At 37.1% G+C, this 24,860-nt stretch overlaps 1 protein-coding gene across 2 annotated transcripts in view; it reads right to left on the reverse strand.

Moving 5' to 3' along the window:
• Positions 1-24,860, reverse strand: part of KIF3A (kinesin family member 3A) — a 79,902-nt gene that overhangs the window by 25,909 nt on the left and 29,133 nt on the right. For both annotated transcript variants that reach the window (XM_059063366.2, XM_067031589.1), the window contains exons 4-8: positions 24,745-24,829; positions 8,846-8,951; positions 4,068-4,207; positions 3,238-3,435; positions 2,754-2,928 (exon numbers count right to left, since the gene is read on the reverse strand). In XM_059063366.2, the coding sequence (XP_058919349.1) occupies positions 2,754-2,928; positions 3,238-3,435; positions 4,068-4,207; positions 8,846-8,951; positions 24,745-24,829 (704 nt within the window). The remainder of the gene's footprint in view (positions 1-2,753; positions 2,929-3,237; positions 3,436-4,067; positions 4,208-8,845; positions 8,952-24,744; positions 24,830-24,860) is intronic.

A 24,860-nucleotide genomic window follows, 5' to 3' on the forward strand; every position in this document is an offset into this window, starting at 1 on the left:
AGAAAATGCATAATCTTCCATCAGGATAACGCAAGACAGTGTGTTTCTTTGATGACCAGACAAAAACTGTTACATCTTGTCTGGGAAGTGCTGATTCATCTGCCATATTCACCTGACATTGCACCTTCGGCTTTCCATTTATTTCGGTCTTTACAAAATGCTCTTCATGGAAAAAATTTCAATTCCCTGGAAGACTATACAAGGCACCTGGAACAGTTCTTTGCTCAAAAAGATAAAAAGTTTTGGTAAGATGGAATTACGAAGTTGCCTGAACAATGGCAGAAGGTACTGAAACAAAAGGGTGAATATGTTGTTCAATAAAGTTCTTAGTGAAGATGAAAAATGTGTCTTTTATTTTTACTTAAAAGCCGAAGGCACTTTTTGGCCAACCCAATATCTCTCCACAAGATACACATTAATTACAAAGGAAATAATAAAATAGTAGATTTAGAGTGGAGAAAATTTGCAGAATAATTATGAGAAAACTATAAATAAATACAAATTGCGGAACATTCTACAAGTACATGACCAGTACTCTTCAAAAGCATCAAGATCATGAACAACAAATAAAGACTGAGGAATTGGAGACTGGTGGAAACTAAACAGACATGACAACTAAATGCAATGTGTGATCCACAACTGGATCTTGGACTAGAGGAAAAGGGCATTAGAGAGAAAACTGTCAAAAGTCTAGTAAGGTCTGTGGATTAGTTAATAAGTTTGTATCACTGTGAATTTCCTGGTGTCAATAATTGTACCATGGTTATATAAGATGCTAACATTAGGGGAAGCTGGCTAATAGGTATATAAGAACTCTCCTTGCTATACTTGTGAGTTTTCTATAAGCCTAAAATCATTTCAAAATAAAAAGTTAAGGGCTTCCCTGGTGGCGCAGTGGTTGAGAGTTCGCCTGCCAACGCAGGGGACACGGGTTCGTGCCCCGATCCGGGAAGATCCCACATGCCGCGGAGCGGCTGGGCCCGTGAGCCATGGCCGCTGAGCCTGCGCGTCCAGAGCCTGTGCTCCGCAACGGGAAAGGCCATGATGGTGAGAGGCCCGCGTACGGCAAAAAAAAAAAAAAATTTTTTAATTATTCTTTTAATGTTTCTGCCTATTTTTAAATTGTTTTTATGATTAACTCTATTAACTGGATTATGAAAACAATATGTCCTAAGAACATAAATAAAATGAAATTTATTAAAAATAAAGTCAGCATTACCATATTATCCAGCAATTCTACCTCTGGGTATATACCCAAAAGAACAACAGAATTGAAAGCAAGGACTCTAACAGGAATTTGTTCACCCACATTCATAGTAGCATTATTCACAATAGTCAAAAGGTAGAAGCAACCCAAGTGTCCATCAACAGATTAAGGTATAAACAAAACATGGTATATACACACAATGGAATATTATTCAGTCTTAAAAAGGAAGGAAATTCTGACACATGCAACAATATGGATGAACACTGAGGACATTGTTAAGTAAAATAAGCCAGACACAAAAGGAGACATACATGATTCTACTTACATGGGGCATCTAGACTAGTCAAATTCATAGAAAGTAGAACAGAGGGTTACCAGGGACTGAGGGAGAGAGAGGAATGGGGAGCTAGTGTTTAATGGGTACAGAGGTTCATTTTGGGATGATTAAAAAGTCCTGGAGATGGATGGTGGTGATGGTTGCAGAATAATGTGAATGTACTTAATGCCACAGAACTGTACACAGAAATAGTTAAAATGGTAATTTTTATGTTATGTATATTTTACAATAAAAAATGTTTAAAAAGGGTCAGCAAAATAAAGATATGAACTCAATATTAAGAAATCTAAGAAATTTTAATCTTTAGAACATACTGACTATAAATACCACCTAGTGGTCACATTTAAAATACCAAATTCCATTATCTAAGAGGCAGCTCAATTACTGCTTTTCCTCAATAATCTTACTCAAATTTATTGAATCAGCACCTTCTCCAAATGTTTGTGATGTTGGCATCTCTGGATTTCATATCTGATCTAACCAGTTTCCCCACAGACTGAAAAGAGGCAACTTCAAAACCCTTTATTCACCTAGTATGCAGAGGAGCCCTATGCCAGTTAGTTCTTAGCACGAAGATTCAGGGAGTCACTGACTGCCTAAAGATGGTTGCTAAATTTCTCGCCCTAATGAATAAGATCTTCAAATTTTCTAACCTTCTGACATTATATCTTGTTAGAAAAGAATTTCCAAAATAGAATCTCATGTTCAAATTTAAACATGAAAGAATATTTTCAAGGCCATGCAATGAATTTTTACTTACAGTAAACTAGGTTTACCCATGACTCTCTAATTGCTTTGTTTACTTCAAATAACAGTGACTGATACCTATCACAAAGAACTCTGGTCATTTTCCCTAAATACATGTATGGTAGAACTTGCTCTTACATAGAGACAAATAAAAATTCATTATTCAATAAGTGGACATATGAAATCTTTACAAAAGATCATGGGGACTGAGATGGAGTTAATCAAAATTAAATGAATTTTTAAAAAAAAAAATCAATACACAAATATTATATAGTTCTACTTGAGCTTAATATGGAAATGTTAAAGTATGTAAGTATCAATTTACCTTGCAGAAATATCCCCTTAAATATCAATGTTAGAGGTTCAGAGAATTTTTAATAGGTGGCTTTTTATTAGAACACTTACTGGTTAAACAACACGTTTTTAGCCAACATTAAGATTAATATTTTGAGAAAACGTTACCTTCTTCAAGCTTTTTTTTCAGTTCTTCTATTTCTTTCTGAAACTGACGAAGCAAAGCATCCTTTGGATCTTCATTAATTCTAGCTTTATTTTTAATATTCTTAGCACGATTAGCATACCGCAATGTACTGATGGTTTCATCGTAATTGTAATCTGCTGGTCCAATATTTGCACACTGTTGAATTAGGAATACAAAACGTTTTACACTTGACACAGTTAAAATTAATACTACCATTATGAACATATCAAAAAGAACTTTGGAACATATTTCCATTCCGGTCTTCCTGAAAAAGAGGGCACCACCACATAGGTTTCCAAACAATACAATTATAGACTTGCACACATGGCGTGCTAGAAAAAATAACCACAAATTTTAAAAAGTAAAATAATCAATAGTTTAAAAAATGTTATGAATATTAACTACAGGCATAAACAGGAATCTTAAATTTTCCTGATGATAATTATACCACCAATTAAGTCTTACCATCATGGTTTTTGAATTTCCTCCTAAGGAATCCTGAAGAAGACGAGTCAATTTAGAGTTACGATAAGGCACGTGAGTGCTTTTTCCATCAACCAAGGCAGAAATAACATTACCAAGGGTAGAAAGGGAAAGATTGATTTTTGTAGCTTCTTTCAGGCGCTGCCCAGTAGCTCCAGTTTTTGCTTGTCTTTCTGAACCCTTACAATAAACAGAGACAGAAGTAAAGCTAAAATTAAAAATACAGAATATTCTTCCCAAAGTTAAAAAAAGTATTTTAACAATAAAAAATCTAATATGATATCTGGATTTCACTTCAAAATAATACTGGAAGGGAAGAAGTGGCTGAGGGTAGAGATGAAATAGGACTGGCCATGAACTGATAATTGCTGAAGTTGGGTGATGGGTAGATGGGAAATCATTATACTATTCTATCTACATTGTACAGGTTTGAAACAGTCCATAATTAGTAGTAGTAAGTTAAGGGGACTTCCCTAGTGGTCCAGTGGCTAAGACTCCGCACTCCCAATGCAGGGAGCCCGGGTTCAATCCCTGGTCAGGGAACTAGATCCCACATGCCGCCAACAAAGAGTTCACGTGCCACAACTAAAGGTCCCGCATGCCACAACAAAGATGAAGATCCCACGTGCCGCAATTAAGACCCGGTGCAGCCAAATAAATAAATAAATATTTTAAAAAGAATAATAAGTTAAACACATACACAAGTAAAACTTAAAAATTATATAATCACTCCTTTTCACTTGAATTATTATTTATTTATAAAATAAAAAGAAATCACAAGAGTTATTTTTAAGTAGCATCCCGTTACTTACAGCAAGATCTACAAGATGGAGCTTCCCCATCCTGACATGCATGTTACCATCAACGCCTTTTTCACTGCATTCTATAGTAATTGTAAAGATGGCATGGGAACGGGAACTATGTTCATTCATATTAGTTGCACCAACAGAACCTTGAATAAAGGGAGGAAATTTTAAAACTATAACAACAGGGAATGCCTTTAAAAATAATTAAATATCCAGAATACTGAATTTCATCAGAGCCAAAAGCCAGAGAGCATGGCTAAAACATAAAAACTTAGGTACATTTAGCCATAATTAGAAATTTCTGACAATTTATGTTGATAACAAAAAACTATTTTTTTCACATGGAAGGGGATTTGAGGACAAAATACTTAATTTCAAGTATTGCTGGCTTAAAAAATTAACTAATTTACATAAAAATACATGTTAAATAATTCAAAAAATTAACTGCTGTTTCAGCTGTCTCTAAAAAGTATTATTGATATGTTCTGGGAATCAACCACAGGAATACTTGCATATATACATTAGATGATACAAAGATATTCAGGGAAGAACTGTTTGCAACAGCAAGAGATCGGAAACAACCAATATGACAGTGGTTAATCAATTACAGAATAGTCACACTGAATTACTAAGCAGTCTCTAAAAAAAAAAAAATAAGGTAGATCTGAATGACATGGAAAGATACCCATAACATATGAAAAAAAGAGAGGAATATAGAGTATAATCCCATTTCTGTAAAACAAAAGCATCCATTCAAAATATGCTAAGAATTTGAGTGTGTATAAATATTTTACATGAATATATTGTGCAAACAAAGAAAAAGATCTGTTTTGTTTTTCACAATAGGCATGTATTGGGGTTTTTTTTTCTGAAATTCCAAAGTATTTTAAAAGCAATATGTTAATTTCACCCAATGCCAAAATTATTTTCCTACTATATATTCATGTAGAGCTTCTCCATGTGAGCTGTGATTTTACAATTTAAACATTAAAAGGGTACTCTTTATTAGCAGATGGCTATAAGTCAGATAACTGGAAAGTAAATTGCACTGGTAAAGAAAAGTAAAGCCCAAAGAAAGAAGGTTATTGGAAAATCAGTGAGGGAAAATGCAAGGATCTGTGATTACATACTATACTTTTCTGTTTTCTTTTAAATCAAGTTATGAATTTTTAAAATCAAATTTATGATTTTTCTCCAAAAATATAAAAAACTAATAAATCTGACACCACTTCAAATCATCTAATCAGAAGAAACACACCATACATATTTCCACAGAGTAGTAGGTCTTATTTTATCTTGTTTTTTTTCCACTTATCTCCTACATATATTTCTATGTAAAACACAACTTGAAATTTTTACTAAAATTGATTTTGTTATTATCTTACTGGGAGATATTTGGGGTTGTTTCCTATTTTAGTTCTTCATAAGGGATACTAATATGAGCATCTTTGAGCAGATACCTTTCTTTCTCTTTAGAATTATATCCATGGGATGTATTTTCCAAACTGGAACTACCTTATGAAAGGATAGGAATAGTTTTATAGCTATGTGATTATCAAAACAAGCTATAGCAGTGTTTTTCAGTTTGGAGTGGGAGAGAAAGTGTAGTTTGAAAAAGTCATATTAAATATTTTAATACCCATTGTTTTTGCAATATAAGTAAAGCATGCTATTTATGATTCTGATTTTTCTATATTTCTGGTTATGAAAACAAAGCAATGCAACAGACGTTATGTCAAAAGTGACCTACACTGAACTTTACAATCCCTAGGAGAGAACAGCTTGCAGCAATCAAGTAAACTAAATGATCCAACCTAACACACTGCATAATGGAAATAAAACATTTCCATAGCTGTAATTTTTGTCAAAATATTTATTTTGGAATAAAAAATTAAATTTTTATGTTTTTCAAGGAGGTACAGAAAAACTTATCCCAATCCTTCTTTTCCCCACCCGCCTCGTCCTTGGCAACCACAAGTCTGTTCTCTGTACCTATGAATCTGTTTCCATTTCATAAATATGTTCATTTGTGTAATATTTTAGATTCCACATATAAGTGATATTATATGGTATCTGTCTTTTTCTGACTGACTTAATATGATAATCTCTAGGTCCATCCTTGTTGCCACAAGTGGTAATATTTCATTCTTTTTTATGTCTGAGTAATATTCCATTGTGTGTGTGTGTGTGTGTGTGTGTGTGTGTGTGTGTGTGTACACACACACACGACATCTTCTTTATCCATTCACCTGTTGATGGACATTTAGGTTGTTTCTATGTCTTGGCTATTGTGAATAGTGCTGCTATGAACATAGGGTTGCATGTATCTTTTCAAATAATAGTTTGGTCTGGATATATGTCCAGGAGTGGGATTGCTGGATCATCTGGCAACTCTTATTTTTAGTTTTCTGAAGAACCTCCATACTGTGCTCCATAGTGGCTGCACCAATTTACATTCCCACCAGCAGTGCAGGAGGGCCCCCCCTGCAGCTAAACCTTTAATTCTTGAACTCAATCTATTTATTAATGAAGACTATTTTCCTCTCTGCTATCTTAGGTGTTCAAATCTCTTTACCTTTGTTTCATTTTATTTCTCTCATTAGAATTTTTTTATTTTTCCTTAGACAAATCTCACATACCAAGTTAAATTAATTCTCCGTTAATGGAAGGTTTTGGTCACTATTGTGAATGGAATCTTATGTTAAAAATTTCTTAAGGGCTTCCCTGGTGGAGCAGTGGTTGAGAGTCCGCCTGCGGATGCAGGGGACACGGGTTCGTGCCCCGGTCCGGGAAGATCCCACATGCCGCAGAGCAGCTAGGCCCGTGAGCCATGGCCGCTGAGCCTGTGCATCCGGAGCCTGTGCTCCACAACGGGAGAGGCCACAACAGTGAGAGGCCCACAGATCGAAAAAAAAAAAATTTCTTAAGTTAAATAAGCAATACATGAACATATATATTCCTGGTATAAAAAATTCAAAAATACACGGGCTTCCCTGGTGGCGCAGTGGTTGAGAATCCGCCTGCTGATGCAGGGGACACGGGTTCGTGCCCTGGTCTGGGAAGATCCCACATACCACGGAGCGGCTGGGCCCGTGAGCCATGGCCGCTGAGCCTGTGCATCCGGAGCCTGCGCTCCGCAAAGGGAGAGGCCACAACAGTGAGAGGCCCGTGTACCGGAAAAAAAAAAAAAAAAAAAATTCAAAAATACAAACATACAAAAAACATAAAGTGAAAGCTCCCTATATCCCTTTCCCCCAATCTTATTTCCCCTTCACCAAAGGTAACCACTATTAAATGTCCTTTTATTTTGTATTTCACATACATACATATGAACACACAGACACATACACACACACACAAAATACCCAAATATGTAGTTTGATAATTTGGCTTTTTTACACATGGGATGATGCATTACATACTGTGCTAGTTAGCTTTCTTTTTCCCTTAATATATATCTGGAAAGTCTTTTGGGTCTCTACATGTAGATTTAACTCACTGGTTTTTTTTTTTTTTTTTTTTTTTTTCACAGCTTCATTATAGTCCATAATATTTTTGCACCATAATTTATATAACCAATGTTTTACTGACAGTTATTTAGGTTGCGTCAAACTTTTTGCTATTACAAGTAATGCTGTAATAAGGTATTTTTTTGTTTACACCAAAAAATATTTTTCTAGAATATATATCTACAAATAGAAACAGTGGATCAAAGGAATGCACTCTTAAAAATTTCAAGAGACACAGTTATACTGCCCTTCAAAAAGGCTGTATATTCCCATCACCATTGCCCATTTCCTTAGAGCCTCACCAACCTGGATATCCTTTCATCCAAACTGATGGGTGAAACATCTCCCATTGTTGTTTTAAAAATGCATTTTTCTGATTACTTGTGAAGTCAAACATCCTTTCATATACTTACTGCTGTGTTTAGTTCTTCTGTGAACAACAGTCATAAACATCTTTTGCTCATTTTCCTGTTAAAATTTTGGTATTTTTCTATTATTTGGTTTATAAGAATACAATTGAATTTTTAAAATTTTTGCTTTGTTTCCTTGAGTTTGCTAGATTTTTAATCTAGTCACAAAAATCTAAAAAAAAAAAGTTATTTCCTATGTTCTTTTCTTTTATCTCTAATCTCTAACTGCTGTTAGCAACATCATTAGTACTGGGCCTGGGGCATCAGCAATATTGCTGAAACTTTTTATTCTTTAGAAAAAACTTGAAACGATTACTAAAAAGAATGCCACTTTATTTAATTTTGTTTGCTTTTCTTGTCAACAAAAAGGAGGCATTATAGTGCCTGGTTAATGCTGACTAATGGTGTAGATTCAAATACTCACTCCGCTACTTATTAAGTAGTATATGACCTTGGACAATTTAAGTCTCAGTTTCCTCATTCATAACATAGGAATTTAACACCTTCATAGTCCATTCTGAGGATTAAAAGAGATATTCTTATAAAGCATTTGCACAAGCACTTGCCACACAGTAAGTACTCAATAAATGTTACCAATATTATTATTACTAAACAAGAGACAGTGATATGAGAGTCTCAAAGATATAGCACCATTGCTAAGTAACAAAATTTTGGTCAGCATGGAAAGCAATCTGTGATATCTTTCATTCATATATGCTTTCCACATAGTAAATAGTCAAAGAGGAAGGGTTTTCAGGAAACCTAAAAATCCAATCTTTACGGCACAAAATGCCATACCAGGTTTGCTTCTAAAACAGTCTACTCCACACATAAATGTTTAATCACAATTAAGCACTATACTTACGATTTTTGTGGCCCAGTGTCATAATTCTATCCATATCATCAGCATTATTTACCACATAAGCTGATAAATCCTTGATATAAACTCCCACATCAGGTCTTTCTTTAACCTAAAAAAAAAAACCATATAGACTTTACACATATATCCATAATTCTTCCACAGTTATTTATTGAATATCTACTACATGTTGGACACTGTGCTAGAGAGTGAGGATACAGTGATGAACAAGGTAGACAGTTTCTACACTAGTGGAGGTAACAATCTACAGGGAGAACATACAAATGAATAATAACACACACACATTATTTTATTTTATTTTATTTCAATTGTGATAATGCCATGAAGAAAAAAAATACAGGAAAGTATAAGAATACAATATAGGGACTTCCCTGGTGGCGAAGTGGTTAAGAATCCACCTGCCAATGCAGGGGACACGGGTTCGTGCCCTGGTTCAGGAAGATCCCACATGCCACGGAGCAACTAAGCCTGTGCGGCACAACTCCTGAGCCTGCGCTCTAGAACCCGTGAGCCACAACTACTGAGCCCATGTGCCACAACTACTGGAGCACCTAGAGCTCATGCTCCGCAACAAGAGAAGCCACTGCAATTAGAAGCCCACGCACTGCAACAAAGAGTAGTCCCCGCTTGCCGCAATTAGAGAAAGCCTATGAACAGCAATGAAGACCCGACGCAGTCAAAAATAAATAGATTTATGAATAAAAAAAAGAATGCATTACAGACAGACTTAAGCTAGTGAAGCAGGGACAGGATAAGTTCCCCAAGATGATGTTTAAGCTAAGACTTGAAGAAATAGGAGGTAGACAATCTGTCAGAACAAGAGGAAAACAGTACGTGCAAGAATCCTGAAATGAGAAAAAAAACTAGGGTTTTTTTTTTTTTTTTAGTATTCAGTAAGAGTTTATTGTACACAAAAGAACAGTTTGTGAAATGGGAATCTTCAAACTCAAAACCAATGTGAAGCTCAGAGGCATGATATAACAGGATGACTTAGGAAGTGAAAACCAGGAAGTTGTCTAAACAAAGACAGAGGTTGCCTCCTCCTAATCAATCACTTGGAAGTAAAGCCAGCCTGGCTTGGAAGCTCTATGAACATGACCTGGGGAGGCAAGTAGTGCAGGCGCTGCGTTCCAAGAGATGTGAGCTCTGGTCCCAACAACAGCTCTCGACCTAAAAACTAGGTATTTTAAAAAATAAAAACCAACGAAACAAACAAAAGCCAGGGAAAGAGTAGGTGGCAGAGGGGGAAATAGGTGGGATATCTGGCTACAGAGATAGCCAGATAAGATTAAGAGGCAGAGATAAGATTAAGAATCTTTTGGTCTTTTTTTAAAAATTATTGAACTGTAGTTGATATACAATATGTTGGTTTCTGGTGTACAGCAAGGTGACTTGGTTATATAATATGTATATGTATACACATATATACACACACACATATACATATTCTTTTCCATTATGGTTTATTACAGGATATTGAATATAGTCCCCTGTGCTACACAGTAGGACCTTGTTGTTTATCCATTCTATATATAATAGTTTGCATCTGCTAATCCCAGACCCCCAATCCATCCCTCCCCTATCCCCCCCTGACTTGGCAACCACAAGTCTGTTCTCTATGTCTGTGAGTCTGTTTCATAAATAGTTCATCTGAGTCATATTTTAGATTCCACATATAAGTGACATCGTGTGATATTTGTCTTTCTGACTTACTTCATTTAGAATGATAATCTCTAGGGTGATCCACATTGCTGCAAATGGCATTATTTCATTCCTTTTTATGGCTGAATAGTATTCCATTGTGTGTGTGTGTGTCTGTATATATATATATATACACACCACATCTTCTTTATCCATTCATCTGTCAGTGGACATTTAGGTTGCTTTTGTGTCTTGGCTATTCTAAGTACTGCTGCTATGAACACTGGGGTGCATGTATCTTTTCAAATTATAGTTTTGTTTGGATATATACCCAGGAATGGGATTGCTAGATCATATAGTCACTCTAAGTTTTCTGAGGAATCTCCATACTGTTTTCCACAGTGGCTGCACCAATTTACAGTCCCACCAACAGTGTAAGAGGGTTCCCTTTTCTCCACAGCATCTCCAGAATTTGTTATTTGTAGACTTTTTGATGATGGCCGTTCTGACCAGTGTGAGGTGGTACCTCATTGTCATTTTGATTTGCACTTCTCTAATTATTGGGCTTTATCTTAAAAGCAATTTGAAGCCACTGGAGTATTGCACACAGCTGAATGAAATAATCAGATCTATGGTATCCATGTAAAAATATTACCTTTCCATGAGTAACTTTATGAGAACTTTTACCCAACTTGAAGGCTGTATTTGGAATATATTTATTTAAAATACATAGTATTTTAATACTATCTGTAAAATACAAATAGAAATACAAAATTCACTTTTCAAGGCCCTAGAAGTCACATCCACAAATCAACAGAATAAAGTGAAACTGAGGCAGAGGCCTGTGGCTGCCAGTGGGGCGAGCCATTCCAAAGGTAGTAAGACCGCATAAAGACGACAAACAAAAGTTTTTATCAGAAACAAAAGTCACAAAGGCAAATACTCTAAATTCTAGGTGTTGATTTTAAATCTAGTTAGAGGTTTTGGGTTTTTTTAGTCTCTTTTATGATATATTTATACATTAGGAAAAATTACCTTTTTTCTGTCATGAGATATACATTAAGCCCTAATTTTACTAGTAGTAAAGAAATTGTTGGTCTCTATAAACCAGTGGGTTTCAAACTGTGCTCTGACAAGCACTAGAGGGTCCATGGTGGCAATGAGGGGGCCATTGTGTGAGTCTGGGGGTTCTCAGACCCAGACACAAGTTCTAAAGAGAGCTTTAGTTTCATGTATTTTATAGATTGGGCTTCCACATAAGGTTTGGTTTGATTCAACTGTTTAATGGCTTTAAATCTTTTAAAATGTTTGAATATTACTGGTTTATATCAATGCTTCTCAGAAAAATCTATGGTAAAGAATTATACGTATATTTCTAGTGTGGAAAGTCATATCTCTGAAAAATACAAAAATCATGCACTTGGATGCCATGACAATGTCAAATTGCTATAAAAGTTTTAAGCATGTACCTTCATTTACTATTCTCATCTCATTGCAGACTGAAAACAAACATTCTTCAAACTGGCATCAGTCTGCAAAGTCTACGGTCATTTCCAATCACAAGATATTAATTCTATATTCAATTATTAATTGTAGATAAACTAATTAGACATGAAATATGAAGAAACTGAATATGATTCTGAAATAAAGCAGGACCCTGAGACAAGATGGCAGATAAAAGGACATGAGCTCACCCTGTATCAAGAAAACACCGAAATCACAACTAACTGGTGAACAACCATCGAAAAAAAACCACTACAACCTACCAAAAAAGATATCCTACATCCAAAGACAAAGGAGAAGCCACAACAAGACATTAGAAGGGGCTCAATCATGATAAAATCAAATCCTATATCTGCTGGGTAGGTGACCCACAAACTGGAAAATAATTATATCGCAGATGTTCTCCCACAGGGGTGAAAGTTCTGAGCCCCACATCAGGCTCCCTATCCTGGGGGTCTGGCATTGAGAGGAGAAGCCCCCAGAGCATCTGGCTTTGAAGGCCAGTAGGGTTTGATTGCAGGAATTCCACAGTACTGGGGGAAAGAGGAAATCTACTCTTGGAGGGCACACACAAAGTCTCATGCACACCAGTGCTCAGGGGAAAAAGCAGTGACCTCATAGGAGCCTGGGCCACACCTACCTGCTGGTCTTGGACAGTCTCCTGGGGAGGCAGGTGTTGGCTATGAATCACTGTGGGGACAAAGACACTGGTGGCAGTAGTTCTAGGGAGTACACACTGGCATGAGTCCTCCTGGAGGCTGCCATTTTCTCACCAAGACCTGGCGCCACCCAACAGCCTGTAGGCTCCAGTGCTGGGACTCCTCAGGCCAAACAACCAACAGGGTGGTAACACAGCCCCACTCATCAGAAGACAGGCTGCCTAAAAACTTCCTGAGCCCACAGCTGCCTGCTAAATAGCCCCCTTGACACAGCCCTGCCCACCAGAGGGACAATACCCAGCTCGACTCACCAGTGGGCAGGAACCAGTTCCCCCCACCAGGAAGCCTGTACAAGCCTCTTAGACAAGTCTCATCCACCAGGGGGCAGACAGGAGAAGCAAGAAGAACCACAGCCTTGCAGCTGGCGGAATGGAAACCACGATCACAGAAAGGTAGACAAAATGAGATGGCAGATGACTATGTCCCAGACGAAGGAACAAGATAAAACCCCAGAAGAACAACTAAGTGAAATGGAGATAGGCAATCTACATGAAAAAGAATTCAGAGTAATGATAGGATGATCCAAGATCTCAGAAAGAGAATGGAGTCACAGACTGAGAAGATACAGGAAATGTTTAACAAAGAGCTAGAAGATCTAAAGAACAAACAAATAGAGATGAACAACACAATAACTGAAATAAAAAATACGCTAGAAGGAATCAATAGCAGACTAAATGAGGCAGAAAAATGGATACGTAAGCTGGAAGACAGAACGCTGGAAATCACTTCTGTGGAATAAAAAGAAAAGAATGAAAAGAAATGAGAAGTCTCAGACACCTCTGGGACAATGTTAAACACACTGACATTCACATTATAGAGATCCCAGAAGGAGAAGAGTTAGAGAAAGGACCTGAAAAAATATTTGAAGAGATAATAGCTGAAAACTTCCCCAACATGGTAAAGGAAACAATCACCCATGTCCAGGAAGTGAGAGAGTCCCAGGCCAGGTAAACCCAAGGAGGAAAATACTGAAACATGTAGTAATCAAATCGACAAAAATTAAAGACAGAGAAAAATATTAAAAGCAACAAAGGAAAAGCAACAAATAACTTAAAAGGGAATCCACATAAGGTTATTAGCTGCTTTTTTAGCAGAGACTCTGCAGGCCAGAAGGGAGTGGCATGATATATTTAAAGTGAAATCACTATTTTGTGACCACCTAGAGGGGTGGGATACAGAGAGTGGAAGGGAGACCCAAGAGGGAGGGGATATGGGGATATATGTATATGTATAGCTGATTCACTTTGATATAAAGCAGAAACTAACACACCATTGTAAAGCAATTACACTCCAATAAAGATGTTAAAACAAACAAACAAAAATAAAGTGATGAAAGGGAAGAACCTACAACCAAGAATACTCTATCCAGCAAGGCTCTCATTTAGATTTGATGGAGAAATCTAAAGCTTGCCAGACAAGCAAAACCTAAGAGAATTCAGCACCACCAAACCAGCTTTGCAACAAATGCTGCAGGAACTTTTCTAGGCAGAAAAAAATAAGGACGCAAATACACACAATAAAATTATGAATGGAAAAGCTCACCAATAAAGGCAAACATATGTTAAAGATAGGAAATCATCCACACACAAATACAACATCAAAACCAGCAATCATGAGAAGAGGAGAGTACAAATGCAGGATATTGGAAATGCATTTGAAATTAAAAGACCAGCAACTTAAACCAATCTTGTTCATATACAGAATACTATATCAAAACTTCATGGTAATGGCAAACCAAAAATCTACAACAGATACACAAAAAAGAAAAAGAAATTCAAACACAACTCTAAAGTTAGTCATCAAATCACAAAGGAAAAGAACAAAAGAAGAAGGGGAGAAATAAGACCTACAAAAACAAATCCAAAACAATTAACAAAATGGCAATAAGAACATACATATCAATAATTACCTTAAATGTAAATGGATTAAATGCTCCAACCAAAATACACAGACTGCTGAATGGATACAAAAACAAGACCTGTATATATGCTGTCTACAAGGGACCCGCTTGAGAACTAGGGACACATACAGACTGAAGTGAGGGGATGGTAAAACGTCTTCCATGCAAATGGAAATCAAAAGAAAGCTGGAGTAGCAATACTCATTTCAGACAAAATAGATTTTAAAATAAAGACTGTTACAAGAGACAAAGAAGGACACTACATAATGATCAAGGGATCAATCCAAGAAAATAACAATTCTAAATATATGCACCCAACATAGGAGCACCTCAATATATAAGGCAAATGTTAAGACCCATAAAAGGAGAAAGTGACGGTAACACAGTAATTGTGAGGGACTTGAATGAACAGATCATCCAGACAAATTCAATAAGGAAAAACAGGCCTTAAGTGACACATTAGAACAGATGGACTTAATTGATATTTATAGAGCATTCCATCCAAAAGCAGCAGAATACCCATTCTTCTCAAGTGCGCATGGAACATCCTCCAGGACTGACCACATGCTGGGCCACAAAGCAAGACTTGGTAAATTTAAGAAAATTAAAATCATATCAGGACTTCCCTGGTGGTGTGGTGGTTAAGAATCCACCTGCCAATGCAGGGGACACAGGTTCAAGCCCTGGTCCACAAATATCCCACATGCCGCGGAGCAACTAAGCCCATGCGCCACAACTGATCCTGCGCTCTAGAACCCAAGAGCCACAACTACTGCGCCCACGTGCCGCAACTACTGAAGCCCATGCGCCTAGAACCTGTGCTCTGCAACAAGAGAAGCCACCGCAGTGAGAAGCCTGCTCACCACAATGAAGAGTAGCCCCCGCTCACCGCAACTAGAGAAAGGCTGCGCACAGCAACAAATACCCAACACAGCCAAAAATAAATAAATAAATTTATTTTAAAAAGTCATATCAAGCATCTTTTCCAACCACAATGCTCTGAGATTAGAAATCAATTATAAGGAAAAAAACTTTAAAAAACACAAACATGTGGAGGCTAAACAATATGCTACTAAACAACCAATGGATAACTGAAGAAATCAAAGAGGAAATAAAAAAATACCTAGAGACAAATGAAAATGAAAGCACAACTATCCAAAACCTATCGGATGCAATGAAGGCAGGTCTCAGAGGGAAGTATATAGCAATACAATCTTACCTCAGGAAACAAGAAAAATCTCAAATAAACCTAACCGTACACCTAAAGCAATTAGAGAAAGAAAAACAAACAAAACCAAATAGAAGGGCTTCCCTGGTGGCGCAGTGGTTGAGAATCCGCCTGCCGACGCAGGGGACACGGGTTCGTGCCCCGGTCTGGGAAGATCCCACATGCCGCGGAGCGGCTGGGCCCATGAGCCATGGCCACTGAGCCTGCGCGTCCGGAGCCTGTGCTCCGCAATGGGAGAGGCCACAACAGTGAGAGGCCCGCGTACCACAAAAAAAAAAAAAAAAACAAATAGAAGGAAAAAAATCATAAAGATCAGAGCAGAAATAAATGAAATAGAGATGAAGAAAACAAGAGAAAAGATCAATCAAATTAAAAGCTGGTTCTTTGAAAAAATAAACAAAATTGATAAACCTTTAGCCAGACTCATCAAGGAAAAAAGGAGAGGGCTCAAATCAATAAAATTAGAAATGAAAAAGGAGAAGTTACAATGGACACCAAAGAAATACAAAGGATCATAAAAGACTACTACAAGCAACTATATGCCAATAAACTGGACAACCTGGAAGAAACGCACAAATTCTTAGAAAGGTACAACCTTCCAAGACTGAACCAGGAAGAAATAGAAAATACAAAGAGACCAAACCCATGCACCTATGGTCACCTAATCTATGACAAAGGAAGCAAGAATATACAATGGAGAAAAGACAGTTTCTTCAATAAGTGGTACTGGGAAAACTGGACAGCTACATGTAAATGAATGAAATTAGAACACTCCCTAACATCACACACAAAAATAAACTCAAATGGATTAAAAGCCTAAATGTAAGGCCGAATACAATAAAACTCTTAGAGGAAAACATAAGCAGAACACTATTTGCCATAAATTGCAGCAAGATCTTTTTCAATCTACCTCCTAGAGTAATGAAAAGAAAAATAAACAAATGGGACCAAATTAAACTTAAAAGCTTTTGCACAGCAAAGGAAACCATAAACAAAATGAAAAGACAACTTACAAAATGGGAGAAAATATTTGCAAACAAAGTGAACAGCAAGGGATTACTCTCCAAAATATACAAACAGCTCATGCAGTTCTATATCAAAAAACAAGCAACCCAATCAAAAAATGGGTAGAAGATCTAAATAGACATTTCTCCAAAGAAGACATACAGATGGCTAAAAAGCACCAATTATTAGATAAACAAAACACTAATTATTAGAGAAATGCAAATCAAAACTACACAGCACAGGCTTCCCTGGTGGTGCAGTGGTTGAGAGTCCGCCTGCCGATGCAGGGGACACTGGTTTGTGCCCTGGTCCGGGAAAATCCCACATGCCACGAAGCGCTGGGCCCATGAGCCATGGCCACTGAGCCTGCGTGTCCGGAGCCTGTGCTCCGCAATGGGAGAGGCCACAACAGTGAGAGGCCTGCATACCGCAAAAACAACAACAACAACAACAAAACTACTACACAGTATCACCTCACACCAGTCAGAACGGCCATCATCTCAAATTCTACAACCAATTAATGCTGGAGAGGGTGTGGAGAAAAGGGAATTCTCCTACACTGTTGGTGGGAATGTAAATTGGTACAGCCACTATGGAGAACAGTATGAAGCTTCCTTAAAAAACTAAAACGTAACTACCATATGATCCAGCAATCCCACTCCTGGGTATATATCCAGAGAAAACCATAATTTGAAAAGATATATGCACCCCAATGTTCACTGGAGCACTATTTACAATAGCCAGGACATGGAAGCAACCTAAATGTCCATCGACAGAAGAATGGATAAAGAAGATGTGGTACATTTATACAATGGAATATTATTCAGCCATTAAATAGAATGAAATAATGCCATTAGCAGCAACACGGATGAACCTAGAGATTATCATTCTAAGTGAAGTCAGTCAGAGAAAGACAAGTATCATATATCCTTCTAGGCAGAATCTATAAAATGTGATACAGATGAACTTATTTACAAAATACAGTCTCACAGACTTAGAAATCAAACTTATGGTTACCAAAGGGTAAAGGATGGGGGGAAGGATAAATTGGGAGTTTGGGATTGACATATACACAGTAATATATTTAAAACAGATAACCAACCAGGGCCTACTGTATAGCACAGGGAACTCTACTCAAGATTCTGTAATAAGCTAAATGGGAAAAGGGTTTGAAAAAGAATAGAATTATATGTATATGTATAACTGAATCACTTTGCTGTACACCTGAAACTAATACAACATTGTAAATCGACTATACTCCAATAAAAATAAAATTTAAAAAGGCAGGACCTTGCCGGACCCTCCCAGGTAAAAAAAGTCCCCCCATGTCCCCCATTTCTTGTTTGTAGTAAAAGGATTTAGAGGGGCTTCCCTGGTGGTGCAGTGGTTAAGAATCCACCTGCCAGTGCAGGGGACACAGGTTCGAGCCCTGGTCTGGGAAGATCCCACATGCCGCAGAGCCACCAAGCCCGTGTGCCACAACTACTGAGCCAGCACTCTATAGCCCTCGAGCCACAACTACTGAGCCTGTGCGCCACAACTACTGAAGCCCACGAGCCTAGAGCCCACGCTCTGCAACAAGAGAAGTCACCGCAGTGAAAAGCCCGCGCACCACAATGAAGAGTAGCCCCCACTCGCCGCAACTAGAGAAAGCCCATGCGCAGCAACAAAGACCTGACACAGCCAAAAATAAATAAATTTATTAAAATTAAAAAAAAAGAAAAGGATTTAGTCTCCCAGCCTTTTCCTGAATTCCAAAGAGCAGAGTCAAGCAGTTACTAAGGAAGTGAAGGAATGCAGAAACAAAAGAAAAGCAGTCAAAAAACTGCTTTTTTATAGCTGAAACAATAGTTCAGGTATAAAACAGAGTCCTAGTTCCTCCTCAAGGAATATATAAAACAATCTGATGCGTATCTTGAAGTTGTTCTGTAGAAACCAAGACCCCCATCCAGGTTGAGGATGATGACTACATGCTGACCACAAGCACTAGACCTCAGACTGGACTAAACCAGGAGATTGATGATTAAGATTCCCGAAATATCACCCTGTGACCTCACCACCAACCAACCAAAGTCATGCACCCTGCAACCCTCACAGCAAATGTTGCCTTTAAAAACCCATCCCTGAAAAAAGCCATTAGGGAGTTTGAGTCTTCTGAGCATGAGCTTGCTTGGAGCCCAAAAACAGTGTATTTCCCTTCAACACAACCCTGTGTCAGTAAATGTGCCTTGCTGTGTAGCAGGCAAGCAGACCCAAGTTTGGTTCAGTAACAATTTTGGTGACCATGAAGGGACAGCTATCTTGAGTGGCATCTCACTCATGGCACATCAGCCCTGGGCTGACAGTGGCACTCAGGTCTTGTCCAGCAGGTACCTGAGTGCTTTTGCATCAGGGACAGCCCCAAGTGCTTGCCACTAACCAGGCAGCACTGGCCCATGGTGTTTTCGATTCCCTGGTAAAGGAAACAAGGCTCTGGTCCTGGTGTAAAACGTTTCTGGTAAGTGGTATAACCTCGTGTGTGACAACACCAGGGCATTCTTCCCTACTGGGTTGACTTAATTGGAATCTTACTTTTTTGTGGAGGAAGGTGTATGACATGGTCATCTTGTTTTGAGCAGAGTACCACTTTAATTGGACTTTCCCTTCTGGGTCGAGGAGTCCCTTGGCCATCCAGCACTGCCTAAGCAGTAATTGAGAAACTCCCTGTTAGACCAAGGCTCATCTGCACCCCTGTCTGGAATGGTAGGTAGGAAACTTTCCATTCTCATGCTAGGAAACTGTGACCCTGAGAAGACTCTGGATACTGATCTGCCAGTCTGTCTGTTTCTGGTAATAGCAGCCGTGTGAAAGAATAATGGGTAATGAGAGCTCTGTTCTACCTTGTAGTCCCCTAGGGTAGATTTTGCAAAACTGGAAGAACTGCAGCTATGCTCCCATGAAAAGAGAATGATATTTTACTGTAACACCACATGGCCCCAATATTCCTTAGGCTCTGATGAACAATGGCCCCTCAGTGGTCTTTAGACTATAACACCTACATTCAACTACATTCAACTAGAACTGTTTTTTTAAAGGGAAAGAAAATGGGATAAAATTCCTTATGTATACGCTTTTATGACATTGTATCAAAGTGAGCCTTCTAGAATTAGTCTGACTTTTATCTCGGGTGTCTTAGTACATGAGTTTGAATCCTGTCTTCTCTCTGGTTTTGACCCTCATTAGAGGATCCTGGCCCTGGTTTGGGAAGAGATCCCACCAGGAGGAAAGAAAGGAAATCAAAGGATTAATCGTTCTCAGAGACACCCCTGATATTGACCCTCATTAGAGGGTCAATAGTAGTCTGCATTTGTAGCTGCTACAATCATAATGATTATATATGCTTCTGACTACTTCATTATGTCATTGAGTATGATCACATCTAAGCATTTATATATTGAAATACAAGCACTTTATTTTAAAATTAATTTTATTCTTTTATAATAGGGCAGTATATCGATAATTTTTAAATTATGTGTATAGATAGATTTAATCATCTATGAAATTTATTTCAGGATAGCCAAAGGGGCATTACAAGATATATGTTACAAAAAAGGGGCATTGGGCTTCCCTGGTGGCGCGGTGCTTGAGAGTCTGCCTGCCAGTGCAGGGGACGTGGGTTCGTGCCCCGGTCTGGGAAGATCCCACATGCTGTGGAGCAGCTGGGCCCGTGAGCCATGGCTGCTAAGCCTGCACGTCCAGAGCCTGTGCTCCGCAACAGGAGAGGCCACAACAGTGAGAGGCCCACGTACCGAAAAAAAAAAAAAGGGGGGGGTGGGGCATTGCGTCTAATGTGGTTGAGAACCATTGACAAGACTGTTCCTGAGAATAAATCTGATCTATAATTACTGTTACAAAAATGGAAAATCTGTCCAAATGATTTTTATTCTAATAATCTATGCAATAAAACAATAAACTTTTAAAAGGTAAAAAGCACAGAATTAAAGTATCCATCAAAACCAAAAATGACAACTAGCAAAAATGAAACTTATTTCTATATTTGCTGTCTACACATTATCATTATAGATTAAGTCTTCATTAAGGTCCAACAAACACAAATAATACCTAAGCCTGTAATATACTGCTCCAAAAGCTCAGCTTATGTAGTAAACTTAAAAAGAATAAAAAGCTAAAATATACTGAATACTTTATTACATATCAATCAATGATTTTAAAACTTTGTATTAATTTGTTAACGTTGGCAATAATCTTATAAATTAGATACTTTTATGATTTCCATTTTCATGTGGCAAAGCTAAGGCTCATAGAGGGTAAGTAACTTGCTTAAGAACTCAGAGCCAGAATTCAAGCTAAGATGGTAAAACCTCAGAAATCACCCTTTAATCCTTCATCCACTTACCTGCGACACGAGCAAGTCAGGAAACCCCTCTAGGTTTCATTTTTTACAATAACAAAACTGAACTGCTGAAAGATTAAATGAAATAAAGTATGTGCCTCTACCACAATTTACTGTACTGAATGCCTACTGCCATATTATAAAAGCTTAGTAATAGTAGCTGCTGTTATTCTAAGTGTATTCTACACCATTCTACAATGGTGACTACTCTTACCATTATTCTCTAATTATTTTACTGATGATGCAATTTCTATCAAAATTCCAATATTAATATTTTAAAGGCTAATCTTTTATCTCATACACTAAATCTAGTGTCTCATACACTATATTAATATATTTGGCAATAGTTACTAATCATTTACCACATGACTCAGCAACCATGCTTCAGGAATTTATCCTCAGATATGCCTGCACATGTATGAAATGTTGTATGTACAAGGCTATTTAGCACAGAATTGTGTGTAACAGCAAAAGATCTTAAACAACCCAAGTGTTCATCAACAGAGGGCTGGCTAAATAAATTAAAATTATGTGCATACAAAGGATATTATGAAGCTTAAAAAAAAAAAAAAAGGAATGAGGAAACTTTCTCTGTACTGATGTGGAAAAACTGCCACAATCCATTGTTCAGTGAAAAGAGCAAAGTGCAATGAGGGGAAAATAGTCTTTTCAATAAATGGTGCTGAGACAACTGGATATCCATAGGCAAAGTGAAGTTGGTCCTGTACCTCACATGGTACATAAAAAATTAACTCAAAATGAATCAAAGATATAAATATAAGAGCTAAAATTATAAAACTCTTAGAAGAAAACAAAGGCATAAATCTTCATGACCTTGGATGAAGCAATGATTTCTTAGATACTACACCAAAAAGCACAAGCAACAAAACTAAATATAGATAAACCAGACATGATGAAAATTTTAAATTTTTATGCTCCAAAGGACACCATCAAGATAGTGAAAAGACAATCCCACAGATGGGAGAATATTTTTGTAAATCCATGTATCTGTTAACAAACTTGTACCTAGAATATATAAAGAATTATTACAACTCAATAACAAAAAGACAAAGACCCAATTAAAAATGAGCAATGGATCCAAACTGAAATTTATCCAAAGATACACAAATGGCGTGAAAAGATATTCATCATCATTAGCCATCAGGGAAATGGAAATCAATCCCACAAATGAGATACCACTTTACACCCACTAAAATGGCTATAAAAAAGACAGATAATGATGAGTGTTGATGAGGATGTAGAGAAACTGGACTCCTCATACATTGCAGATAGGAATGTAAAATGGTACAGCCACTGTGGGAAACAGTCTGGCAGTTCCTAAAAATACAGTTACCACATTATCTAACAATTACATTCACTGATATATAACCAAGAGAACTGAAAAAAATATACAGTTCAAAGATATTGCAGGTTCAGTTCCGGACCACAATAAACTTAGTACCATGAATTTTTTGGTTACTCATTGCATATAAAAGTTATGTTTACACTATACTGTAGTCTATTAAGTGTGCAACAGCATTATGTTTAAAAAATGTATGTACCTTAATTTCAAAATACTTCATTGCTAAAAAATGCTAACATCACCTGAGCCTTCAGTGAGTCATAATTTTTTTTGCTGGTAGAGAGTTTAAAATATTGCAAGAATTACCAAAATGTGGCACAGAGACATGAAGTAAGTACATGCTGCTGGAAAAATGGAGCTGAACAGATTTGTTTGATGCAGGGTTGCCACAAACCTTCATTTTGTAAAAAACACAGTATCTGCAAAGCATAATAAAGTGAAGCACCATAAAATGAGATATATGTGTATTCATATAAAAACGTATACAGGCTGTTAAAACAAAACAAAAACATGAAACACTGATTCGTGCTACAACATGGGTGAATCTTGAAAACATTATACTAAGTGGAAGAAGCCAGACATAAAAGACCACAATTGTATGATTCCATTTAAATGAAATGTCCAGAATAGGCAAGTCCATAGAGACAAAAAGTAAATTATGGGTTACCAGGAGGGAGAGGGGGAAGGGTGAGTGGCTCCTAATGGCCATGGAGTTTCTTTCTGGAGTAATGAAAATGTTCTAGAATTAGATAGTGGTGATGGTTGAATAACTTTCTGAATATACTAAGAATCACTAAATTGTACACTTTAAAAGGATGACTATTATGCTATGTAAATTATATCTCAATTTAAAAATAATGAATGTGAATCAGCTATACTTGTCAGTTAAAACCATAATGTACCAATTCACAAATTTTGTGATTATCTGACATTTATGCATATAATCTCACAGTTCCCTTTTCTAAGATGCTGGATGAAAGTAGTCTTTAGTGCCAATCTAGTACCCAGAAGTATACAAACTAGAGTTTCTCAATCATAAAGTTTGGTTTTTCCTTCAGGTAAAAGAAAGACTGAAAACACAAGTATTCATGACTACATTCATGATTAGTCTTAATACCTATATTTTTGACGCTTTAAAAACTTCTGACTTAAAATAAATTCCAGAGTACTCTTGGGCATTCATACCAGAGAATGAAAACTTACATTTGCAAAAAACTCTGTGTGTGAATGCTCATAGTGGCTTTACTCATAATAGCCCCAAATTGTACACAGCCCAGATGTCCTTCAACAGGTGAGTGGTTAAATACGCCATGCAATATTACTCAGTAATAAAAATGAATGAACAATTGATACATGCAACAACTTGGATGAATCTCTAGGGAGTTATGCCAAGTGAGAAAAGACAATTCCAAAAGGTTACATATTGTATGTTTATATTTACATAACATTTTGAAATGACAAAACTGTAGAAATGGAAAGCAGATCAGGGGTTGTCAGGGGTTAGGGATGGGGACAGAGGGGAGTGGGCACAGGAGAGGTGGATGTGGTTATAAAAGGGCAACATAAAGCATATCTGAGATGTTTAGTACCTTGCTGTGGTAATCTACACATGATAAAATAGTATATAACACAAATGACTACAAGAAAAACTGGGGGCATTTGAATAAGATCTGTGGATTGCATCAAGGTCAATATCATGGTTGTGATATTGCATTACAGCTTTGTAAAATGTTACCACTGGGGAAAACTGTGTGAAGGGTAATCTCTCTGTATCATTTCTTACAACTGCATATGAATTTACACTTATCTCAATAAAAATTTTAATGAAAGGTACAGATCAATGTATACAGTGTCCTACTTCTGGAGTAAAAATAAAATTGTATTTGTTTGTATTTACATAAAAAACACTGAAAGGATACTGAAAGTGGTTATCTTAGGGTGGGGAGAAATGAGGTAGGAACAAGACTTTTCAATGCATAAATGTTTAAAATACTTTTATTTTTGAACTATGTTATCATATTACCTGGTCAAAAAATAAGTAAAATATTTAAAGTACCTTTTGTTCAAAAAAGAGCTTAATTTAGTACACATTCTATTGCTTTGGAAAATGCTCCAATTTCAATTATCCATACCTCTAACCTCTGCGTCTGATCCTTGCCCAAAAGGTCACGAACTTCTTCATTATATATTTCCAAATAAGACACTCGAACCAAAAATCTGTAAATAAAACATCATTTTTAAAGAAAAC

The sequence above is a fragment of the Kogia breviceps genome, chromosome 4, assembly GCF_026419965.1.
Source record: "Kogia breviceps isolate mKogBre1 chromosome 4, mKogBre1 haplotype 1, whole genome shotgun sequence".
NCBI classification, from domain to species: Eukaryota; Metazoa; Chordata; class Mammalia; order Artiodactyla; family Physeteridae; genus Kogia; species Kogia breviceps.